Below are 20,887 nucleotides of genomic sequence, written 5' to 3'. Positions count from 1 at the left end.
CGTGAAAGCATTTTATTAGTCCTGCTCGGATTAATGTCTGAGTCACGGCTTCCTGTGAGGTCAGTCGCAAACACGCGGAGGATATTTCCATCTCGACGGAGTGGGCGTTGCGGCTCGATTCGGAGGGAAAAATAATGACGGGAAAAAAAGGGCCCTCGGCAAAGCGAATTTGCCCCGATGTTGACCTCACACCGGTGACACCTGGACGCTCATAACCGAATTGAATGCCAAGTGTTAATGGCGTTCACAATTTGGCGTCTCGTTCATAATTGCCCCTTTTAAAAAAAGCCAGCCCTTGTTGTGTCTCCGTTTTCTTCTCGGTGAATGAAGCGAGAAGCTGAAATTCAGGACAATGGGAGTCTCTGACATTTTATCTACTCGCTGAAAGTTCGCCAGGCAATTTCTGAGGTTTATAATTCAGCATCGTCCGATGAAATGCACATTTTTAAATTCATTAAGTTAATTGAAGTCACCGTGGCATGACTAAAGGGAGTGTTCACCGGCTCGAAATACATTGAGGCGTTTAATAATGCTTTGTGCAACAAAGCAATTCAAGTGATTTGAATTTTTACAGCTGTGTCAGACATTACCCCCAGGCCGCTGGTCATCCCATAGTTCACCGCTTTAACAGCTTGGAGGAATTGAAATATACACGCGTTTCCAGAAAACACATCGGGGCTCAAACATTTCCGGCCGCCCGAGCAAAGCCTCGACTTCGAGAGGGAACGTTTGCGGATAAACTCCATGGTGTGCTGCTCTCACCCCGTTATTCGGTGCGAGGCGAACCGCGTGAAATTCACTGTCACGGGTTTATGTTGAATGGCTGTGACTCAGCGCTGCCATTTCAGTCGCCCCGTCGCTCAAATATGAAACGCCCACGCAAAAAGTATCACGATATACAAAACTCCCATGTGAGGAAATTAGTATTCTATGGACACCGTCAGTTGACCGTTTATACAGACGCACGAGGAAATAATGAGATGTCGCAGGGACTGCATGAAAGACGGTCTGATCGGTGACATTTTCCAAACAGTTTGAGTTTATGACTTCATGTAAAATGGTTTACACATTAAGCTAATATATTCCATCATCTAATATTCATAGTATCAACGTCTGCACGCCCAGGATTTATTCACAAGCAGCACGACAACAACATTTAGTCCTCTACAAGAAGAGGAGACGCTATTTAAGGTGCGCTTTTAAATGAGGGATATCCATTTAAGATAAATGCGAGCCTGCGAGTGAACGGTGTATTTATAGTCTTAATCTAGTGCATGGTTGGATTGTCGGAGGAAACTCGAGAACCGCAGAGGGCTTACCGCCGAGCCACCGTGACCACAAGTCACAATGAAAAGCAGATCTGATCAAGCAACTATGCACATTTGACATAATATTTTGAATTGGCTGATATCAGTTAAAAAACATCATTCTTAAAAAGGATGAGAGAAATGTCACATTTCCTGCTCGTTGTGGAAATTTCAAGTGAATGTGAAAGGGAAAATTGGTGAATGTAATTGTTTCAGTTTAATGCTGAATAAGCAACAGAACGCTCTGTGTTTGGATAGTATTAGCATTGAACAAGTTCGTGAGGAATATAAAATTCGAGGCTGAATAGCAGAACCTCAAATGCAGCTTATTCATAAAATTCGACATACTGTGAAAAACTCTGGATTGATCACAAGGACGTGTTGTAATATTAATACAGTTATAAAGAAGGGGGCCAAGAGCGGAACCTTGAGACACACCGGACCAAGCTGCCGAAAAATTCCTACAGAAGCAATTGACGAGAAAAAAAAATAAAAATATGGTGTGGGGTTTCTAAAAGAGCTAGAAGAAGTAAATAAGCAAAAAAACTACAGTATCTTAATAAAAAAATTGGACTTCCAGGCCCTGAATGAAGCACAACGAAGGACAACAGAGTCTTACCGTCTTATGTCTTATCGGCCGATGGCGCAACAGGTGAGGAGTTGCTTTAGTTACCAAACAGACGAAGCAGGTGAGCTGGGAACAGGAAGTGTTGCAACCAGGAGGTCACGCAGAAGAAACCCCGGAAAGCCTCCACTAGAACAAGATCCTGAAACTGGCAGTGAATTAAAAAACAGACAATCTTGCACCTGGGTGAGTGCAATCAGGCGATTGAGAGCAGGTGTCAGAAGGGATCTTATCTTATCTTATCTTATCTTATCTTATCTTATCTTATCTTATCTTATCTTATGCCCCGCTGGTACCAGCCTGCTAGGGGATCCAATCTGGCCCATGGAAAAAAACATGAACCACTTCTCCTTCTTTACACCCTCAGCAGCAGGATGTCGTTGTCAAAAAAGCGAAAAGCGGAAATCGAGTGCAGGGTTTTCCAAGAAAAATTGACCACTTCTTATTTGTTCCTTGAGGTTAATAAGAAATCTGGTGTAGATGCAGCAATTTCCTGTGCCACTCTGAGATGCACCATGGAGAAAAATATAACAAAATGCAAGGAGAACTGAGAAGACAGAACTGAGGCATGGTGGTGATATTGAAATTGCACTAACTTTTCTTTATGAATGTCAGAAAAGTCATCATGTATTTGTTAAAGGAACACATTTAATCCATATAAATAATTGCAATAATTGTACAATAATAGTTGTGCAATATTTCATTTCATTTCACTGTGCAATATTCAGAAACTGTGCAATATTTCATCTCATAACAGCTACACTGTGCAATATTTCATCTCATCTCATAACAGCTACACTACAATTTTCCCTTCTATCATACTATTGTGCACTCCTTACCTCACTTGTTACTAAGACACTTATAGTTTTATCACTGTTTACTAAGACACTTTATTGTTTCACTGAGACACTTTATAGTTTATAGTTTATTTTCATTCTAATTCTGCTTTTTCTTTTATTATTTATTACTGTTATTTTCTGTAACTGGCACAGCAATTTCCTTCGGGATTAATAAAGTTGTTCTTATTCTTATTCTTATTCTTAATTTTATAATTTACCTGTTCTCCTTTACACTGAAACAAAGGACAAATTTGGACTTAATGTTACTTCTAGTTGATTACGCTATGATTTTACTGGTCCGCCCCCTTGACATCAAATAAGGTCGTATGTGGCCCCCGGATCAAATTAGTTTGACACCCCTGCATTAGACAGAGAGAGACAAGGATACTTATTATGTCCCCAAATCATAAAACTTTATTTTATTATCATCCTCCGAAATGCGTTGTAAATAAACGGCCTGTTAGGTAAAGCTATACAAAGTTTGATCGTATAAATAATAGAGGCGACATGAAGCACCGCATTACAATTACAAGACCGTTATGACTTGAGGAGTTTGATTCCCCGAGCAAGAAATAATTGATCCAGGCATATGGAAGTAAAGAGAGCGTACAGGGAATTTCATGCTCTCATGATCTCTATCGTAATTATATTGCAAAAAAAGACGCTAAAAACGACATAAAAACATAATTGCGACAACCCCGTTGCATCCCCGTTTCCTCCCGACAAAGAGCCGTTACATTAAGCAGTGACTAATCCCTTAAATGCTGGCAGTCGAACACAGCCTTGCTTCAATTACTCCATGCCAGCAGGCCTTTGGAAGGCAGCGATAATTGAATATCATGGAAATTAATCCAAAGCTGAGCAGGTGATAAACAGGTGGGGAGTTGGGAGGGGAGTGATTTCTGAGATCAGCACATCTGAAGAGCGGACAAATTGGGTACCGGAGTAATGGATAACTCGCGTTGCGTTCATTTCCAATCATTTTAAATGGTGAGTTTTGGCGTCGTTATTCATCATATCCAGTGTGACGGCTAAAATCGACACCCATTATGACGGTTTAGGTTATGGACCAATTGAGGACTTAATTTTACCTCACCTCCACCGTGATAACGTACCGGCGATACCACTGGGCTGCATCGAGTCAGAATGAGGATATAAATAATTCAGGAGGGAACGGAAGGTCATTGAATTGTGATCTAGAGATCTCCACACACACACAAACACACATTAACATGCACATGCAGGGCTGTTGTTCGAAACTTCTCAAACTATGGTGATGTCATCATGAATTCACTGTCACACTCACGTTTCCCGCATGCGTTCCCAAGCCAGTCCGAGGAAGGGGTGCAAATACAGGAGGTCCTTGACTTATAGCTCAATTTTGTTACTATGGTGCTATTAGTCGAAACTACACACAGTACTATACATAAGAACCTAGGCGGTTCACCTAACACAGATGCAAAATCAAGGTGCCTGCAGAAGTTGCTGGAGATACTGAGGCAGGTGAGTTGGGGGGATGTAAACAAAGGCGTCTTCCTCGTACTGGTTCTGTGGGAAATTTGTTTGAACATGGCAAATTCGTTGTTTCAGCAAAGGATATACCTTTATTGTTACATTCAGTTATACATACAGCCCAACATCAGCGAAATTGGTCCACTGCATTTAACACATCATGGATGAAACAAACCACTGAGCCACACCGCCCCTTTTTAATCTAATTTAATTTTAGTTTTTTTATTATTATTATTATTTTGAATTATTTTTTTCTAAAATTCTTTTTTTTTTTTTTTTTAATTTAATTATCTATTTTTTAACATCGTAAGGCTTTCTGAATGCATTTATTGAAGATGACGATGTGACCGCGAAGCACTGTCAGTTGAGGATGTTGTGAACCATGACTGGCTGTAACACAATAAAATAAACCACATCGGTTCTGTCCGGAATACATCCAAGTCCCTCACCGGGTATAACGGCTGCGGCTCAAACGGTTGAGCGGGCAGCCCTTCCAATCAGAAAGTTGGCGGTTCGATTCGTGGCCCCTCCTGTCTGCATGGCAAAGCGTCCTTGGCCGAGACGTCGACCCAAATTGGCCAGGTTAGAACCTTGTATGGCAGCACCGCCGCCATTGGTGTGTGGGAATGGCTGCATACTTTATAAAGCAGTCTCTGCATCTGCATCCCAACTTATAAATAAAATTTTTTAATGCACTATGGCTGCAAATGTCCTCAGTGTTGAGCTACAGATGTACAATATAGATATTAAGTGATGGAAATGGTGCAGAACTTCAGGGAAACTGAGTTTATGATTTGCTTGGTCATCTTTAATAATGAGATCAGATTACAAGAAGTCCACAAGTTTAATGTGGTTGTTGTTGTCATTGATGCCTGCGGTTTTTCAGACCCCGCGTATGTAAAGAGTTACCGATTCATGGTATCCGCTGTGATATACAGTACATCTACCTCGGTAACCAACTTTTACAAAATAAATGGTAAAGACGTGTAAGTCCAATAAAATCTTTGACCATATGCATTTCAACTCCGTCTTTATTTTTCTTTTACTTTCCCGTCACCTGTTATCCAACAGGACCAGAAATAGACCAAAGTTTGCTCTACTTCTGGACCTGCTCTCCCCAAGTATCCGATGCGGGTTTTCATCTGCCAGCTCTTCATCTTCCTCTTTATGTCCTTCCGTGTGTTCACCTCTCCAACCCCAATCTCAGACCTCCTTCTTGGTTCATATCCTTTCTTTCATCCTCCTCATCATTGCTAACCTGTTCTTTTGCGTGACTATTCCTGTCCCTCGGCTGTCCATTTCATATCAGGGTAAAGATTGCTCTCTTTTTCGAAGTTCTCAAAGCCTCCTTGGTTGTCCTCCGTGTCGTGCGGATGATGCTGCCCCCCCCCCGGGGTGCAACAAAGAAGTCCTCTGTCAGGACATGTTTGGACTCGCTCAGGCCTGGAGCCATAATGACACAATGGGCCAGCAGGGGTAGAGCATCAGCTGCAAGGAAAATGAGAATAGGAAACATTTGTGTTGGAAACAAGCTGGAATGGGTATCACAACAAGGAAAGTCATTCATTCATTATCTATACTGCTTATCCTGCAGGGTTGGGTGGGGGAGGTTGGAGCCTATCCCGGCTGTCGGGAGGAAGGGTTCACCCGGACTAGTTGCCATTTTCCGCAGGGAAATATGTGGCGAAATACCACCATTCACTCTGTCATTTATAAATCATAAACATACAATCACTCACACACGAGCCGATTACATGCTTTTGTACTGCAGGAAGAGCATGGAGACTCCGAACAGAAAAAAGCTCTCCCTGAGAATGGAAACAGGGACCCTCTTGCTGTGTGCTACCGTGACACCCTCAGCAAGGAAAGTGTCAACAATGAGATGAGATGAGATGCGCTTAAATGATCCCATGCTTGGGAAATTATTTAGCAGCAGCAGCAGCATTACATACAAGGACAAGACAGTGAAAAAGCTGGCTAAAAATAAAATAAAATAAAATAAAATAAAATAAAATAAAATAAAATAAAATAAAATAAAATAAAATAAAATAAAATAAAATAAAATCTGAGTGTAAAAGTATTATCTATCTATATAGATTTTTTTTTGTGAAGTCTCTCCATATTTACCAATATAGAGGACTGAGCAAAGTGGTAAAGTGAAGTAGTGCAGTAACTGATTAAAGTGAGCTATTGTGAGGGTTTATGGCATGAGGTAGGAAAGATTTCCTGTATCCTTCCGTTCAACAGATACAGGAAATCTTTCCTACTCCATGCCATAACCCAATATAATTCATATGTGTCCTGTGGTATCTTCGGATGATTGCATTAGTCTGATGGAGTGCTTGAATGACCAGATTTTTATCGGATTCTTGTGCCCCGCATTCGTCACACATGAGATGCCTACATCCTCCTTTATTCATCGGCGTCTTAAACAAACGCTCAAATTCACGCTGCCGTGGCGCTAAATAGGACTCCTTCGACGCTCACTGGAATTTCTACATAAACCTTCGGAGGCTTTCTGATGGCGAACCCTGATACAGGAGGAGGAAAGTTACGCAACGGCACCTCTGCTGTTTGTTGTCGATGTTATCTTTTACATTCAGACAATCGCTGAAAAAAACAACATATAAATCTGGAGTGGCCATAACGTCAGCTCACCTCTCACAGGCTGATCTTTCTATCTTTGGTCTGGGTTGGGGGCCACTTTCTGACAGGCATGACGGCTGGAAGAAAGAGTAAAAGTCAGAGGAATTGAGGGGGTGCAAGGGAGCATGAAGAAGAAAGGACAAAAAAACAAAAACAAAACTCAAATGAGAAATTAATCACCTAAACTGTTTTCTACTGTTAGCAAAACATTGATTGTAAATTTCTGGATACTTTGTCACGATCATTATCTAGAACTGTTCGAAGAATACAGTGATAAAAACTGTCGAGCTTGAATTTCATTCCAGGAACTACCCGCCTCCAGGGGAAAGTTTTGTTTTGTTTTGCATTCCCACAGACAGTAAAGGACCATAGGAGGGATCAGGTGCAAAGCAACCATTTACAACGTGCACGTTAAAGCGCCGCAATCAAAATCAAGCCAACGCCGAAGACGGAGAAGACGACTGGGATAACATGGAGAGCTAAGTTGCCTCAGCATTCATACATGGTGGGAATATTAACCACGAACTAGGAAATGAGTTGAGGGTTTTTTATTTCCTCCCAATGCTTCACCATGTGAAAAAGCCGCCATTAGCTAACTCTGCACTTATTTTGGCAAAAATATATTATATTCTGGAAAGCCCTCTGTGGTGTAGCAGGCCAGAAGAGCTTTTGTTGTAAGTCACAAGGAAACAGCTGGCCCGCAACCATAATAGTTTTTAAGAATGGTGCTTTGCAGTCCTTAAGAAGTATCTGGTAAAGGCAGTGGCTTACGGGTGAGTTCTACCAATCTCAAGTAACCTACGTCACATGAGTTCCTGTGGAACTTTAAAAAGACCCTGCCTCCGAGAAGAAGCTATCATGGTTCTAGGAACTAAGGTCTCGGTTCTTTGTCTGTCCTGATACATGATAGAATGGCTTCATTCCTGATAGGGTACTAGCAACTGCAAAATGTTCCCACGATGCAACCTTTGAAAGCACATCGTTTACATGCTAACTCACAATTGTAGACAAGCAAGCAAGTACTTTAATGCTAGCAATTTACCGATAAAGTGACTTTGTGATCATGAATGTTCAAATACAAGTGCTATAATTCAAAGTGCTCCTGTTCTATTTGGTCCCAGCTCCCTTTACTTCTGCCTATATCTCTCAAGCTAAGTGAATTGAAATAGAAAGTCACATGTGATTTGTCTGTTTTTTCTATTTTACCACTGAGCAGTGGGTGATAGCCTACAGTGACCTTGTTTTTCCAGCGACAAAGGCAAGAATTGAATTATATGTCTGCGTTCTTGTCCATCCTCTTGCTAGCTCTCTCACACTCTTGCTAATTTCCACTGACCTCCCGAGGAGCCTCTCCTGCATGACGAGTTAGGCAAGTCAGTAACAAATGGTCCATTTGAAGAATCGGGCGACAACTTGGTTTTCTTTTCATCCATGCTAACTCTTCTGCCACCACCACACCCTCCTTGTCCAGGGTCCGTGGCCCCATACAGGGTGATCCTCTGCTTGCGGAGCTCTGCTTCCCTCTCCTGGGTCTCCCGGATGTCCTGCTCCACTTTCAAAACATTGGCGGAGGGCCGCAGTTTGAAAAAGGGGTTCTCTTTTGACAACGTCTCTTCATCCGCCTTCACCTGCTCCCAATCCAAAGTCCGTCCACATCTCCCACTCTGGGACGGTAGAGCACGAGGAGCTCCTGCGTTGATGAAGTTAGCTTCTTCTGCGTCTACATCGACCTGATGATTTGTACCCTTGGGGTAGCTCATACCTCTGGTGTTGGCTGCAGTGGGACCTCCTCTTGTAGCAGTGTTTAAACTCCCTGTTGGATCTAGAACCTCCAAACGCTGTGTTCTCCTAGACCCTCCCTCTGCAGATAACTGCAATAAGGCATCTTCTTGGTTCACCACAGTTATTAAGATTTTATCAGATGACCTTATGGAGGTTTCCAAATTTGAGTCAGCTGGTTTCTGAAGTGTCTCAAAAAGTTCTTTGCGCTCTTTTACTTGGCGCAGCGACCCCTTGTCATACGAACCAGGAACTTTCCCAAGCTGGACCAAGTCCTGTTCCCTTTGGGTTTCCTCGTTGATCTCCTGCTGCATCTTTTTGCCCGCAAGCTCCCTGGCTTTGCCTTGACACCATTTAGACTTAGCTGGTGGAGAATAGCTGAGAAATGGTTTCCACAAAGGAATATCTACATATTCAACAGACGCTGATGGGTCCGGAAGCCCTCTTGATCTTCGGAGACTTTGTTCGCGTTCAACGGCGCGCCTGATCTCCTTTTCGATAGGAGTCTCCTGGGACAGAGCTGCCTGTGAGCCTCCTGGACTGGCCGTGCCGCTGACCGAAGAGCTGCATGGTGAAAGGTCAGCTGATACTCCACTGTCGCTCTGGCTGTCCCCACACCAGCTGCTCTTCATTCTCACGTGGGTGGTGTATCGACACGGCACTACCCAGCTGCCTCCTGTGTCCTCCTGCACTTGTATTGTTTCCGTTATTCCGCTTTGACCCTCGACGTGTTCGCACCAAACCACCTCGTTCGCCTCGCCTTCCGGCTCTTTCTCCCCACCCGTCCGTCTTTCTTCGTCCGTCCTCACCACAGCCCCGCTGCTCCTTTTTCTCACGGCGGCAACACGACCGGGGCTTTGAGAAGTTGCCTCTCCCTGATTGGTCATCTCCGTGGCAACGGTTGACAAAGGTGCGTCGCTGTGGCTGAGCACCTGTTGTGCGGCTTCCTGATTTCCCCCCCTGGGGGCAGGGCCATGGCGGATCTGTGAGTGTAGCTCCTCCTGCCGTACATTTGAGAGCGCTCCGAGTGGCACCGGAGGAAGGTCAGAAGAATTCAAGACGTTAGCAGAATATTTAAATTGCTGATGGCAGGACGGGATCGCCTCGTTCATCTCCTCTTCCTCAACCTCTTCCCCCTCTTCGTCTGCAAACGGAGGTGAACCAATGCCGTCTGGTTCATCCACGGCAGGTTGAAAATGGTCCGGCCCGTAACTTCCGGGATCATCTCCATCTACAGCGGCTCGAAGGGTCTTTGAATTCTCCTCCGTTATCGTTTCACCTCCCGCCATTTCCACATCTTTGCAGGCTGGATCTTTCCCTCCGCTACCAAACCCGCAGATCCGAAGCCCTTCGGTCCACTCCTGACTCGACGAGCTCCCGGTTGCATCTGAGATGATGTCGACGTCGCCGCTCCACTCCGCCGCCTCCACCTCTGGACTGGAAGCCTCCTCTTTCGCAGGACTTTCTTCTGATGATGAAGTGCTGATGGGAGAGGAAGGCGGGGATGAATCTCGACCTCTGACATTCACAGACTTGTAATTCTCATTAGTCTGGTCGGCCTCCAATGATGAGGCAGGGTGCGCCGATTCGTTTTCCTCCTTAATTCCGGACTCCAACATGTCTATGTCATCTTCGGGTTCGGCCGTGGGAGCCATTTTGTCAAGCGAAGGAGAACCGCGGCTTGAGCCAACCTCACTCCACCTCCAGAGCTCATTGACCTGCTCGACATTTGAGGGACGCTTTTCGTGCCATGACACAGGCTGCGTTGCCATGGTGATGGGTTTGTTCTAAAATTGTTTTGAACTGTCAGCCTGAAACGAAGAAGGATGGGAACAGCACAAAGATGAATGCAGGAACAGAACATGACAACAACATCCTCAACTCCCTTTTATTAATTCATTTTTCTTATCAGGGGTTCATTTATCATCTGTGGTATGAATATTAGAATTAAATTGGACTTCAAAATCAAGATTTTGACAAGAATTGACCATGACCTGGATGACTGAGAACCTCCACAGACATGTCATATAGAGACATACAACCATTTACTGTCTCTATCATAGCCCATATAAGGATATACATTTTCACCCTCCCATTCAGACATTTGGGCAATTTAGGGTCTCCAATGAACCGCCTGCATGTGTTTGAACTGTGGAAGAGAACCTGAGAACCCAAAGGAAACCCACGCAGACGCGGGGAGAACATGGAGACTCCACACAGAATCAAACCGCGGAGCTTCTTGCTGTGAAGCAGAAGCGCTAACCACTGTGTCGGCCAGTAACTGATTTAAAATCTAAATTGAATCACATTGAGAGGGTAAAAATCATATGGTATTTTTAAGACATCTACGCTAGTAATAAAAGGCAGCCTCTCAGTTCGTCTAATTCAATTCAAGACTAATAAAGATCTATCCACATATTTTTCACAGCTTTCTTCAAGAGTTATGAATTAGTTTTTAATAAATATATACATGAACATTGCCATGTTTGGGACCTTGAACACTCATGATCTTGACACCTACCAGTGGGGACGTGCAGTCAGGAGAGGCCGTGGCTCACTTGCCAATTTTGGAAAGAAACAATGTAAAATGAAAACAAAGAATTGAATGGTTATATTTATCAGTGATTTGCACTGTAAAGGCATTCACAATTACTGCATTTTCACATTTGCTGTTCAAATACTGAGAAGAGACGTGCGGTGAGGCCGTGAACTGCTGAGCCTCAACATAGATTGCACAATGAGGGCTGACGAATGGAATGCTTTGCAGTTAGTCTGTATGGCCTTCTCTCTGTATGCCGCTATTAAACTGTCTAAACCATTTTTTCTATATGAACTACATTTCCAAAGTACAGTGTTTTTCTGTCAACAACTGTATGTTTTTTACTCGTTTCTTGTGCTGAGCGTTCATAAAACATCTGCGAAGAGCCACTAAGTGAGGCACGCAGCTCTCCTGCCTGATGGTAGGGCAAGACCATAATAACTCTTTTGAAAATGAAATTTGCTTTTTTGTGTGAAGACAGCTGATATGAGATTTTAAACATAACCTTTGAACTGCTGCCAGACAAATGGTAATATGTTTGTAAATGTGATTGTGATGAAGTCTGTCCCTAAAAGCCATGAACGTCACCGCCTGCCAGTGTATTTGCAACGGTGTAGCGGCGGGATCCGAGCAGGTCGGCATCTCCGAAGGCTGCAGCTGCTTTGCCATCCCGTCACGTTACCGGTTGACATCGGGTGCACTCTTTACCGAATGACGTTCAGAGCTTATTTATCAAATATATATAACACCAGACTTAAACACAGTTACTAAAAATTCTGCCCCACTTTACTCTGATGTAAAAAGTTTTCTGCTGAACACACCTTTCTTTAATCTGCTTATGTGTCGTGGCTATGGCCGGCTAAGACACACACACACACACACACACACACACACACACACACACCAATATAATAATAGGAATCTTCATAAAGTACACTGAATGAATGATGAATGATAGGCACCATGCATCAATTTCTCTTTAAACCGTATAATACTGACTCCTCCAAACCTCTTTTATACGCGCATACATAAACAACAAACCCCGGCCCGCTCCCAGCGCCTCTCTCAACCCACAGACTCACAATTTTCTCTATTTCTTGCCAAGACACTCGGATTAGGCCGGCCTCCAGCTGTATGACTGGTGATCCAGGAGAATGCGGATCGTGGAACTATGGAGTCGTGGGTGGGCGGAGGTGCGGATAGATGGCCGCGTTATGGTGGTGCCATCTAAGAGCAAAATGGCGTTGCACGGATTGTGGAAAACTACCCGTTGGCTGAATTGGTTGTGGCAGTATGCTTGTTGTCCCTTTTGAATACGCTCAGGCTTCCCAGTTGAAGGGGACACATCTTGTCGCAACGGCTGTCGATTAGAAATCTGTTCAAATCCCTGCTCAAAGTCTTTAATCCGTGTGGGGATTGCAGATTCTGATAAAATTCCCTCACGATAATAACGGGTTTAGATCAATTAATACACATAAAGAAAGAAAGCCTTCGCAGTGACGTCGGTTAAATCTGTACGCGGCATTCTGAAATATTTGTTCAGGCAGATTTGCTTCTCCAATCTCCTGTCCGATCATGCCGCTGTTATATTACCGACTATCACCAACCAACTTTTCCTAAATTCTCACTGTGCAAATGTGGGCGCTGGGTTTTTGCGATCAAATTTTAATGACAATGGGCTTGTGTTTTTGCTCATTATCTCGCATTATCAAAACACCAGCGGAGTCAATATAATCATGAAAAAAACAATACAAACTTGCCCTCCTTTAGTTGACAGTTTCCCCAAGGTTGTGTTAGATTTACGGGGTGTTTGACATAGATGCAAACTAATCACAACAACTGCAGCCGGCTTACGCCCCCCTTGGAATCATTGATGTTGGTATCACACAGATGCTGACAGAGTTCTTTACACAAGTTACATCAGTGGACTTTAGTTACTGTGGCAAACAAACTTCATTGGGTTAAGAAGTTTTAAGCGATGCTCTCATGCTAATGCCATTTCCATCCTTGTAAGTGCACTTACCTTAAAAAGGGGTCAAGAATGCTCTAAGTGGCAGTTCGGATGACAGATGTGCGCTCTTGACCGAGGTCACCTATCGGCATCCGAACAAACACAAGGAAATGCCCCCCCCAAGCCCTCCCGGAACGCTCTGATTGCGGCCGTGCACGCCCACGTTTACGCAATACATGTACAAGAGTGACACACACTCGTGCTGAAGGCTTAGCCTATTTTTATGGATTAGGAAATATATAATGCTAATCCTGTTATCCAGCACCATGTGTTAATTATTTCGCCATGCAAGTGAATGGGGAGGGGGTGGGGGGCAGGAATTGTATGGATGATGATATCAGTACACATATATCTGCAAAAAAATGTTTTTTTTTTCAAGTAAATGCTTGATAATTTTACATCACATTCCGGTGGAAAATTAGATGTGTCGCTCAATTAAGGTTATTCAGGTACAAACCTGTGTGCAGGATAAGCACAGTGATGAATGAATATTGAAACCAATCATTTTTATTCACTTTGGCTGTTCCTCTGCAAAAATATTATATTTTAAAGAGTACATGGAAAGCAAATGAAAGGATGCAAATGTTTAGAAAATAACTGTCAATATAATGTCGAATTTGGAGCTCACGTATGTGTTTCGCTCCACCTCTAGTTAACGTCCTCGCTCATTGCTGTTGGCTGGTTCCCTGCCTCGTCTGCACAAAGCTCTTTCGTAGGATCCATCAGGACAGGTTCGGGAAGGGAAAAGCAAGTCAGCTGATCCCTGAACTCTTCAATCTCCCTCTGCCCCAACTCTCTCCTTCTGCTCAGCAAGTACAGGTCCAAAGATGTCCGCCTCTTTGACTGCACGAGCCATCGCATCACGACACAATCCGGACAGGACGTACGGACAAAGGACGCGGTGAGGTTGAAGCGATTGGCCACGTCAAAGGTGAAGGTGTCGCCCTCCGCTACAATCCTGTAGGACAGGTACTGACACCTATCACCGAAACGGTTGATTTGCGCGTAGGAGAACGCCGAAGGTTCGGTGGTGTTGGAGAAGTACATGGTGATGCTGTCACGGAGCCTCAGGGCTTCTACGGAGGCCGAGTGGTTGAGACTGCCGGCTATTAAAGCCCATCTGCCCTCCAATTGATGCAAGTCCAGGGGATCCACGGGCTGGGTCAGTTCTTCACACATCGGGGGAGCAGACTGGATCCTGTGTATCAGACAGAGGAGGAGGGCAGCGAATGCGGCAAACATGTCTCCCAAATATTCTTTATTTCCTCCAAACATCCACTAATGTCACTTGTCTGTCCTCTCCAGAGTGGAGCCAGATTCTGATGCGTCTCCTATTTAAGAGCGCTTACATACACCGGGAGGGAAATTCCCCTGTCTCTTATCACCTTGCACGTTCCATTGTTGTGCAACAGAAAAATGTTGGATTTTTTTTTTTTTTGCTTGGACTACTCTGGTGTTTGGTTATCGGGCGACGGGCGTTGCTTTACTTTTACACAAGGTATCGATTGAATCTGATATTGATTTACCTCTTCTCTAGATTCCATCATCAAGGTTTTTCTATCAACACATGCTGAAACTGAATGATGTTATATATCAGTATATCAAACTGCTACAAAAAATCAGTTACAAGTGTACAAAACATCCCTTGCTGAGAAATATTATCTGATCTGTGTATCAAAGTATGACACAAAGGAGCAAAACCTTCAGGCTCAGAAGGCTCATCCAACAATTTTTTTTTGGACGGTGGAGAAATGTATCCTCTTTCCAGAAAAACACCTCAGACCTGTTATTTCACTGACCCAGAATCACTGGCCCTTTTTTTTTATAATTATCTGTTATTGCAGCTATTTCACGCTCACTTATATGACCTCCCATTTCGGTCTGAAATGAACCCACTTGTTCTTCTCACTGCCTTCTGACAGCAGACCACCTTTTGAACATTGACGATTATATTTCAGTGGGTGGTGGCTGAATGAACAAAGTCCTTTGGATTGTTGTTGACTTGATTTATTTTTTCCTGAAATGAACATAAGCAAGTGATTTTGAAGAACAATGCAGGATAACATTAACTGTATCCTTCTGAGGTGGTTAGAATACCTTTTTCGTGTGAAATAACGATACATGGATGACACTAAACTGCATTTATATTTATTACTGCGTAATGTCCGCAAGCCCCCTACTCTTGACAAAGTTCTTTGGTCGGATCCATCAGGACCAAAGGAAGCATGTTCAGACATTCCAACTGATCCCTGAACTCCCCAATCTCCTTGGACACCAGCCGCCGTCTCCTGCTGAACACGAAAACACGAAGCGGCGCCTTTGATTCGTCATCGAAGCGCATCAAAACGCAGTCTTGGCAGGACGTGTGAAGGAAGGTGATGCTGATATTCACTTGATCATGTGCTTCAAAGCTGAGGACGGCGCCTTCTAGTGAGACATTGTAGGACCGAATGTAGCATTTTGCATCCTTGCTGACACTGACTCTGTAGGTAAAGGTTGCAGGGGTTCCGCGTACATTAGAAACATTGATGCTGGAGCTGTTTCTGTGTTTCAAGCGCTCCAGCTGTTCCTGATCCTTGGCGCTGCCTAAAACCAAAGCCCATTCACCCTCCAGGTGCTGAGGATCCAGTTGATCCAGAGGCCGGACGAGGTTCTCGCAGGCCATTGGAGCGGATTGAGCCACGGGCAGCAGGCAGAGAATGACCGCACAAAGAGCCAACATGTCTGTATTGGCCTAACGTTATACAGTATCTGAATTTAAAGAGTGTTCAGCAACCAGGGGCATCAGGTTTTGCAACTGAGAGCTCCAATTTAATGATTAACCTTTGGTTGCATGATCCGGAAAATTCCAAATTACTCAAATTGACCCCCCGTACCAAATTTCTGGAAATTGCAAAATTCGAGTCGATGATTGCCTCACCAAAGTTGATCCATTTGTGCTGGAGCCTGGCAGACATATTCTTTCAACACCTGGCCCCCAAAAAGAACTATTTTTGTGAAATGGAGCTATAAAACAGGGGTTGTCCAGTGATTTGGAGCAACTACAAAAGTCGAGGACAAAATTTTGGCTGCATGGCCACATTTATTTTTTCAAACTGTGCAACAGGCTGGCTTTTTGGGAGATGAGGTGACAAATGTTTATGAACTGACTTGTCTAACTTGCTTTGGTGCCAAATAAGATGTTTGTTGAATGAGAGACGCAATGGAAGAGTCCGAGAGTTAGTGTTTAACCATGCAGCATTATTAGCTCTTTCTTCTGCCACTGACAGCAGCCAGCATAGTTAGCATGCTAAATGTTAATTTCCCTTATTTATGGTAATGCTTTCCTGGCCAATGAAATTAATCCTGCAAATGTAAATTTCTTACGGGCTCTGATCTACCATGTATACGACAATAATATATACACAAAAAAATTAAAGATGTCACAGAAGGGAATTGTAATTTGTTTTATTCGTTACTTAAATCAGAAGAGCTAAAACTTTTCCAGAAAGTGATCCTTCTCTAATTGGTGCTACTTTATCAAGCTTTAAGTTGTTTGTTCATAGCCTGCTCAAAAAGCATTGCATTTCCTGAATGTACACGCGGTTTCTCACGAAAACTTATTCTCATTTAGAGCTGGACTCCATCTTTCTCAGGGTAACACCAACGCTGTTTACTGTGGAGTCAGAACAGATCGTCAGCCGGATTCCCTTTGTCGTGATGGAGCGGCAAACCTACCGCGTTCTCGCGCAATGTTGTTGAGGTAGAAGGTCGCATTAGGTGATGTTCCAGCGATCAAAGCTTTCCAAACGACAGGGTTCGTGTTGATTTTGATCAAAGGGTCTGACTCTTCGAGCCAGGGAGGCGAAATGGTTCAAAAAACATCAATCGTGCGATCATCCGCTTTCCCGAAGCTTCGGATCTCGGTAGCGAGTTTCACACATCGATCAAACCCGACGGTGGGTTGTTGAATATCGGCACTGCACCAGCATCCAGAACTGTACTATAGTCAATTTTTTGTACATTGAAATGCTCATTTCGGAGGGGTTAATGAATTGTCTGGAAATGTTACATCTAAAAACAACTTCAGTTCTAACAAATAACATTTCCAGTGTCCCAGTCTATGTTCCCTGGTTTCCTCCCACTGATCAAAAACATTGAGGCGTTCATTGGAAACCTTCAATCGCCCAGATGTGCAACTGAGAGAGTGAACTCCTGTACAAGCAATATGATTTTTGAATGAAAGAGTGAATGTTGTATGAGTTTAACTCGTGTGAATGACAGAGGGTTCTCGTGGTGCAGGATGTAGAGTAATTGTAGAGCAATTGTCTTTGGAACTGAACATTCTTGGTTCGATTTCCTGAAGTGTTGTCGAGCCAAACACTGAACCCCTAACTGCTCCGCTGGTGGATGGCAGCGTCCTGCTCATGATGGCTTAATTGCAGAAAATGAATTGCCCCATGAGGAATTAATAAAGGATAAATTATCATTATAACCCTGCCTCTCGTCCAATGACAACTAGGATAGGCTCCAGCACCCATCTTGAGTGGAGGATAATGAATGAACGTAAGATTTCAGCGCATAAAGTTGATTTAGAAGTAGCAAAACACACTGAGAAAAGGAGATTTCAACATCTCTCCGACGTGGTTTAGTCAGAAAGTAAACATTCAGTTAATACCTTTGGATTCATTGCATTAAAATGTATCTCTGCTTGTACTTTGTGTATTTTCTTTCCTCTTTATTTCCCCCAGCTAATAATAAAAACATCATCTTTAAGAATCTGGAGAACTTGATTTCCGACCAGCGGAATGATATTAATTTAAACAAATCAAGAAAAAAAAGACCATGAACGTTGCTTTGAAAGCCAAAATATCAAATGTAGATAAATAAAGGAGCAAAGGTCGGAAAAAAAAGGGAAAAATAAATACACCTACTGGATTGCACCATTTCAAAATTCTCCGGGGATCTTTGTACCTGCTCCGTGTTTTTTTTTTTTTTTTTTTTACAGTTGTGAAAGTTGTTTTCTTTTCTTCAACTATAAAACCAGGGAGTTCTCGATGCCACGTTGTCAGTTGGTCATTACTTGCTTTCCTGCCCGTGACAAGCCGCATACAAGGCGATATGGCTTTTGCGTTGCTTGCCATCACTCTCCTGAGCTGGATGTCTTTGAGCTCATCCACTCCTCAGACCTGCGAGGAGCTGGTCCGCCCTCTGCATCGCCTAGATCCTCGGGATCTGCACGGAGGATGGGCACTTATTGCTGGCACCCTGACCAATGTCACACTCCTCGACGTATTCAGACAGAGGGACAGTGCTACGGCCCATTTCTGCAGCAACACAAGTGCAGCAAACATTTCCTTCAAACGAAGCATGCATTTACACAACGAGTGCTTTTACAGCAATTACAATATCTCCATCGATGGCGTCGGCTTCACCTACGAGGGAAGGGACAAAAACGATTTTTCTGCAACTCTCATCAACTCGTGCCCTGACTGCCTACTGCTGCACATGACGGTGGACTCGGGGAAGCGGGTACATTTGTACCTTTTCAGTAGGAGGAGGCAGCTGGAGGGGGAAGAGATGGAGTATTTCAGAGCCCAGGTCAAATGCTTCAACATGCCTCCACCCGCCGTGATGGATCCAACCAAAGAACTTTGTCCCGAACAACCGTCCAACTGACCAGAAGAAATCTAACCCTGGCCGCTCCTTTGAGAGATCTTCTTACCAACAGATCTATGATGATTCTTTGTGAGAGCTGCTATGAGCTTTGTGAGCATTATTTTCTGGGGTACTACAACGGGTATGTTTAATACATTGTCAAATATTAAATGGAAAGTGTGTGTTTGTATTCGTATCTATATGTAATTATTTTGTGAGAAATGCCCATAGTGATCTGCTCATGTGTCTCAATCAACAAATGTAAAATAAATCAAAAAATTCTTTTATTATCTGATTTTTGAGTTGTTTTTTTTCCTCAAATCAGGCTACGATTGAGTTCCAGGGAAGCTTCTCAGCGTTTCATGATACACAAACTAGGGCTGTGGAGAGCAAGCACAAAACAATATAATGACACTTTGATTAAAATACATCTGATATTAATTTGGTCTTCTTGTTTCATTCAAAATGTTGCAACCACCGCCAAACAGTTTGTGATAAGTTTCAACCAAATAGTTTCTTTTGTGGATTAAAATAAATAAATAAAATAAAATAAAATAAAAAAAAATCAGAGAAAAACTAGATCCATAACTAGATCGCATTTGTTTTTGTTTTTTTTTCTTTCCCGACCCCCCGGCCCGAGCTCGTGGAAAAAAAAACCCTCAATGGAATGTAGGATTTCATATTTTTTCAGTGCTGGATTTTTCTGCAAGATGTCGTTTTAATTTGTGAAATGTACAATTGCCATTTTTTTTTTTAAATAAAGTTGAAATTATTTTGTAAAGTCTGATTTCTTTTTAAATCTGAGAAATACCCATTGAGGAGAGTCAATGTGTGTGTTTTGATTAAGCTTCTGATTTAAGAATTTTGTATAATTCTTAGATAAATTTGGGAACTTTCAGCCAATAGAATGAGATATTGTATATCACGCTAGAGGGAGAACTCTGACCTCAAGATAATTCTTTCCTTTTTACAATTCCAGTCCAGGTGCTGCATGCACACATATATACAGAAACAGAGAAAGAGTTGGATAAGTTCTGGTCTGAATGGTAAGTGAGAAACTAAAAGAAAAACAACTTAAATATACTGGTAGTTAATAGGAATATACTTTTCAGAACCATATTGTATATCTTATTGTTTCGTATTTTCACTCCAGTATACTTTTGTTTTGGTTTGTCCAATAAAATATATTACTTTAATAACAAAAAATGCCTCCCCTCCTCCCCTGTACAAATTCAAATGATACAAAAAAGAAAATGACACAGCGTTTCATTCATGTGTTTATTTACACAGCATGGACACAAATCGAGCCAATCATCCATCTGTATTCTCTCATTTGTGCTCCATTCAATCACTGCTCTCTTGCTTTAAACAAAGTTTTTTGGTGGGATCTAGGAAGACTGGTGGAGGCAAGTGAAGACACTCCGCCTGAGCCTTGAATTCCTCCATCTCTTTGTCCTCCATCACTCTCCGGCGGCTCAGAAAATAGAGGTCCTTGCTGTTGATTTTAGCTCCTGCAATATCCAATATGAATGACAAACAGTCTTGACAAGGAGAATGGATGAAGGTGACAGTAAAGTTGTAGCAGTTTGTCCTCCACAATGCACCGTTATCACTTAGCAAGAGGTTGAGGGGAAAGTACTCGCACAGCTCGCCGGTGCGGATTGCTTGGATAAAGCTGGACGAGGATACCAGAAAAGTCACACTTTCCCTTTGCTTTAGGATATCTTCATCTGCTGAGCTGTTCAAACTTCCAGCAATTAAAGCCCAAGTCCCGTCCAAGAGACCAAAATCCATATTAGCCAGAGGTTGCACATGGTGTTCACAGCTCAGGGGGGCCGAGTTGCTCACTGACGACAAATAAATGAGAGTGACGGTAAACGCAAAAAAATTCATGTTGGCTGTGGATGTAATTGCTGACCAAACTTGAAAGTTCTTCTGCGGGGCAGAAGAGTGCCTGCTTTTATAGGCGCAGGTTCACAACCAGGTCAGGGT

The 20,887-nt window shown here is 43.1% G+C and overlaps 5 protein-coding genes across 7 annotated transcripts; 1 reads left to right on the top strand and 4 right to left on the bottom strand.

Annotated features, from left to right (window-relative positions):
- Positions 1–3,167: 3,167 nt before the first annotated feature.
- On the bottom strand, positions 3,168–13,618 carry LOC147228825 (uncharacterized). Of its 3 annotated transcripts, XM_086157113.1 has the most exons (5): positions 13,271–13,618; positions 10,400–10,519; positions 8,266–10,190; positions 6,942–7,006; positions 3,168–5,771 (listed from the first exon to the last, which is right to left on the bottom strand). In XM_086157113.1, the coding sequence occupies exons 2-4, from the start codon at positions 10,435–10,437 to the stop codon at positions 6,945–6,947; spliced, it is 2,025 nt and encodes a 674-aa protein (XP_086013239.1). In that variant the 5' UTR covers positions 10,438–10,519; positions 13,271–13,618; the 3' UTR covers positions 3,168–5,771; positions 6,942–6,944. The 3 variants fall into 3 exon arrangements, with proteins under 3 accessions (XP_086013239.1, XP_086013238.1, XP_086013237.1); XM_086157112.1 differs by having other exon boundaries at positions 8,266–10,519; positions 13,271–13,292; XM_086157111.1 differs by lacking the exon at positions 13,271–13,618 and adding an exon at positions 12,330–12,414 and having other exon boundaries at positions 8,266–10,519.
- A 131-nt stretch (positions 13,619–13,749) lies between these two features.
- On the bottom strand, positions 13,750–14,579 carry LOC147228824 (uncharacterized). The gene has a single exon (XM_086157114.1). It carries the CDS (start codon positions 14,531–14,533, stop codon positions 13,907–13,909), a length of 627 nt encoding a protein of 208 aa, XP_086013240.1. The 5' UTR covers positions 14,534–14,579; the 3' UTR covers positions 13,750–13,906.
- An 807-nt stretch (positions 14,580–15,386) lies between these two features.
- LOC147228823 (uncharacterized) lies at positions 15,387–15,994 on the bottom strand. Its single transcript, XM_086157116.1, has one exon. It carries the CDS (start codon positions 15,978–15,980, stop codon positions 15,435–15,437), a length of 546 nt encoding a protein of 181 aa, XP_086013242.1. The 5' UTR covers positions 15,981–15,994; the 3' UTR covers positions 15,387–15,434.
- A 2,298-nt stretch (positions 15,995–18,292) lies between these two features.
- Positions 18,293–19,190, top strand: LOC147228822 (uncharacterized). The gene has a single exon (XM_086157110.1). It carries the CDS (start codon positions 18,359–18,361, stop codon positions 18,914–18,916), a length of 558 nt encoding a protein of 185 aa, XP_086013236.1. The 5' UTR covers positions 18,293–18,358; the 3' UTR covers positions 18,917–19,190.
- Positions 19,191–20,159: 969 nt separating this feature from the next.
- On the bottom strand, positions 20,160–20,848 carry LOC147228821 (uncharacterized). Its single transcript, XM_086157108.1, has one exon. The coding sequence runs from the start codon at positions 20,786–20,788 to the stop codon at positions 20,240–20,242; it is 549 nt and encodes a 182-aa protein (XP_086013234.1). The 5' UTR covers positions 20,789–20,848; the 3' UTR covers positions 20,160–20,239.
- Positions 20,849–20,887: the final 39 nt, after the last annotated feature.

The sequence above is a fragment of the Fistularia commersonii genome, chromosome 12, assembly GCF_037954325.1.
Source record: "Fistularia commersonii isolate RoL2024-O1a breed Wild chromosome 12, RoL_Fcom_v1.0, whole genome shotgun sequence".
Lineage (NCBI taxonomy): Eukaryota > Metazoa > Chordata > Actinopteri > Syngnathiformes > Fistulariidae > Fistularia > Fistularia commersonii.
Note: the sequence above shows the minus strand (reverse complement) of the source record. Positions and strands in the feature narration are given on the sequence as shown.

Excerpts from the sequence above, each read along its gene's own strand:
- LOC147228825 (XM_086157112.1), bottom strand. The coding sequence starts at position 10,480 with ATGGCAACGCAGCCTGTGTCATGGCACGAAAAGCGTCCCTCAAATGTC. Across the intron at positions 7,007-8,265 it reads CAGGAGAGGCTCCTCGGGAG|CCGTCATGCCTGTCAGAAAG; the intron begins GTCAGTGGAAAT and ends TCTTTCTTCCAG.
- LOC147228824 (XM_086157114.1), bottom strand. The coding sequence starts at position 14,533 with ATGTTTGGAGGAAATAAAGAATATTTGGGAGACATGTTTGCCGCATTC.
- LOC147228823 (XM_086157116.1), bottom strand. The coding sequence starts at position 15,980 with ATGTTGGCTCTTTGTGCGGTCATTCTCTGCCTGCTGCCCGTGGCTCAA.
- LOC147228822 (XM_086157110.1), top strand. The coding sequence starts at position 18,359 with ATGGCTTTTGCGTTGCTTGCCATCACTCTCCTGAGCTGGATGTCTTTG.
- LOC147228821 (XM_086157108.1), bottom strand. The coding sequence starts at position 20,788 with ATGAATTTTTTTGCGTTTACCGTCACTCTCATTTATTTGTCGTCAGTG.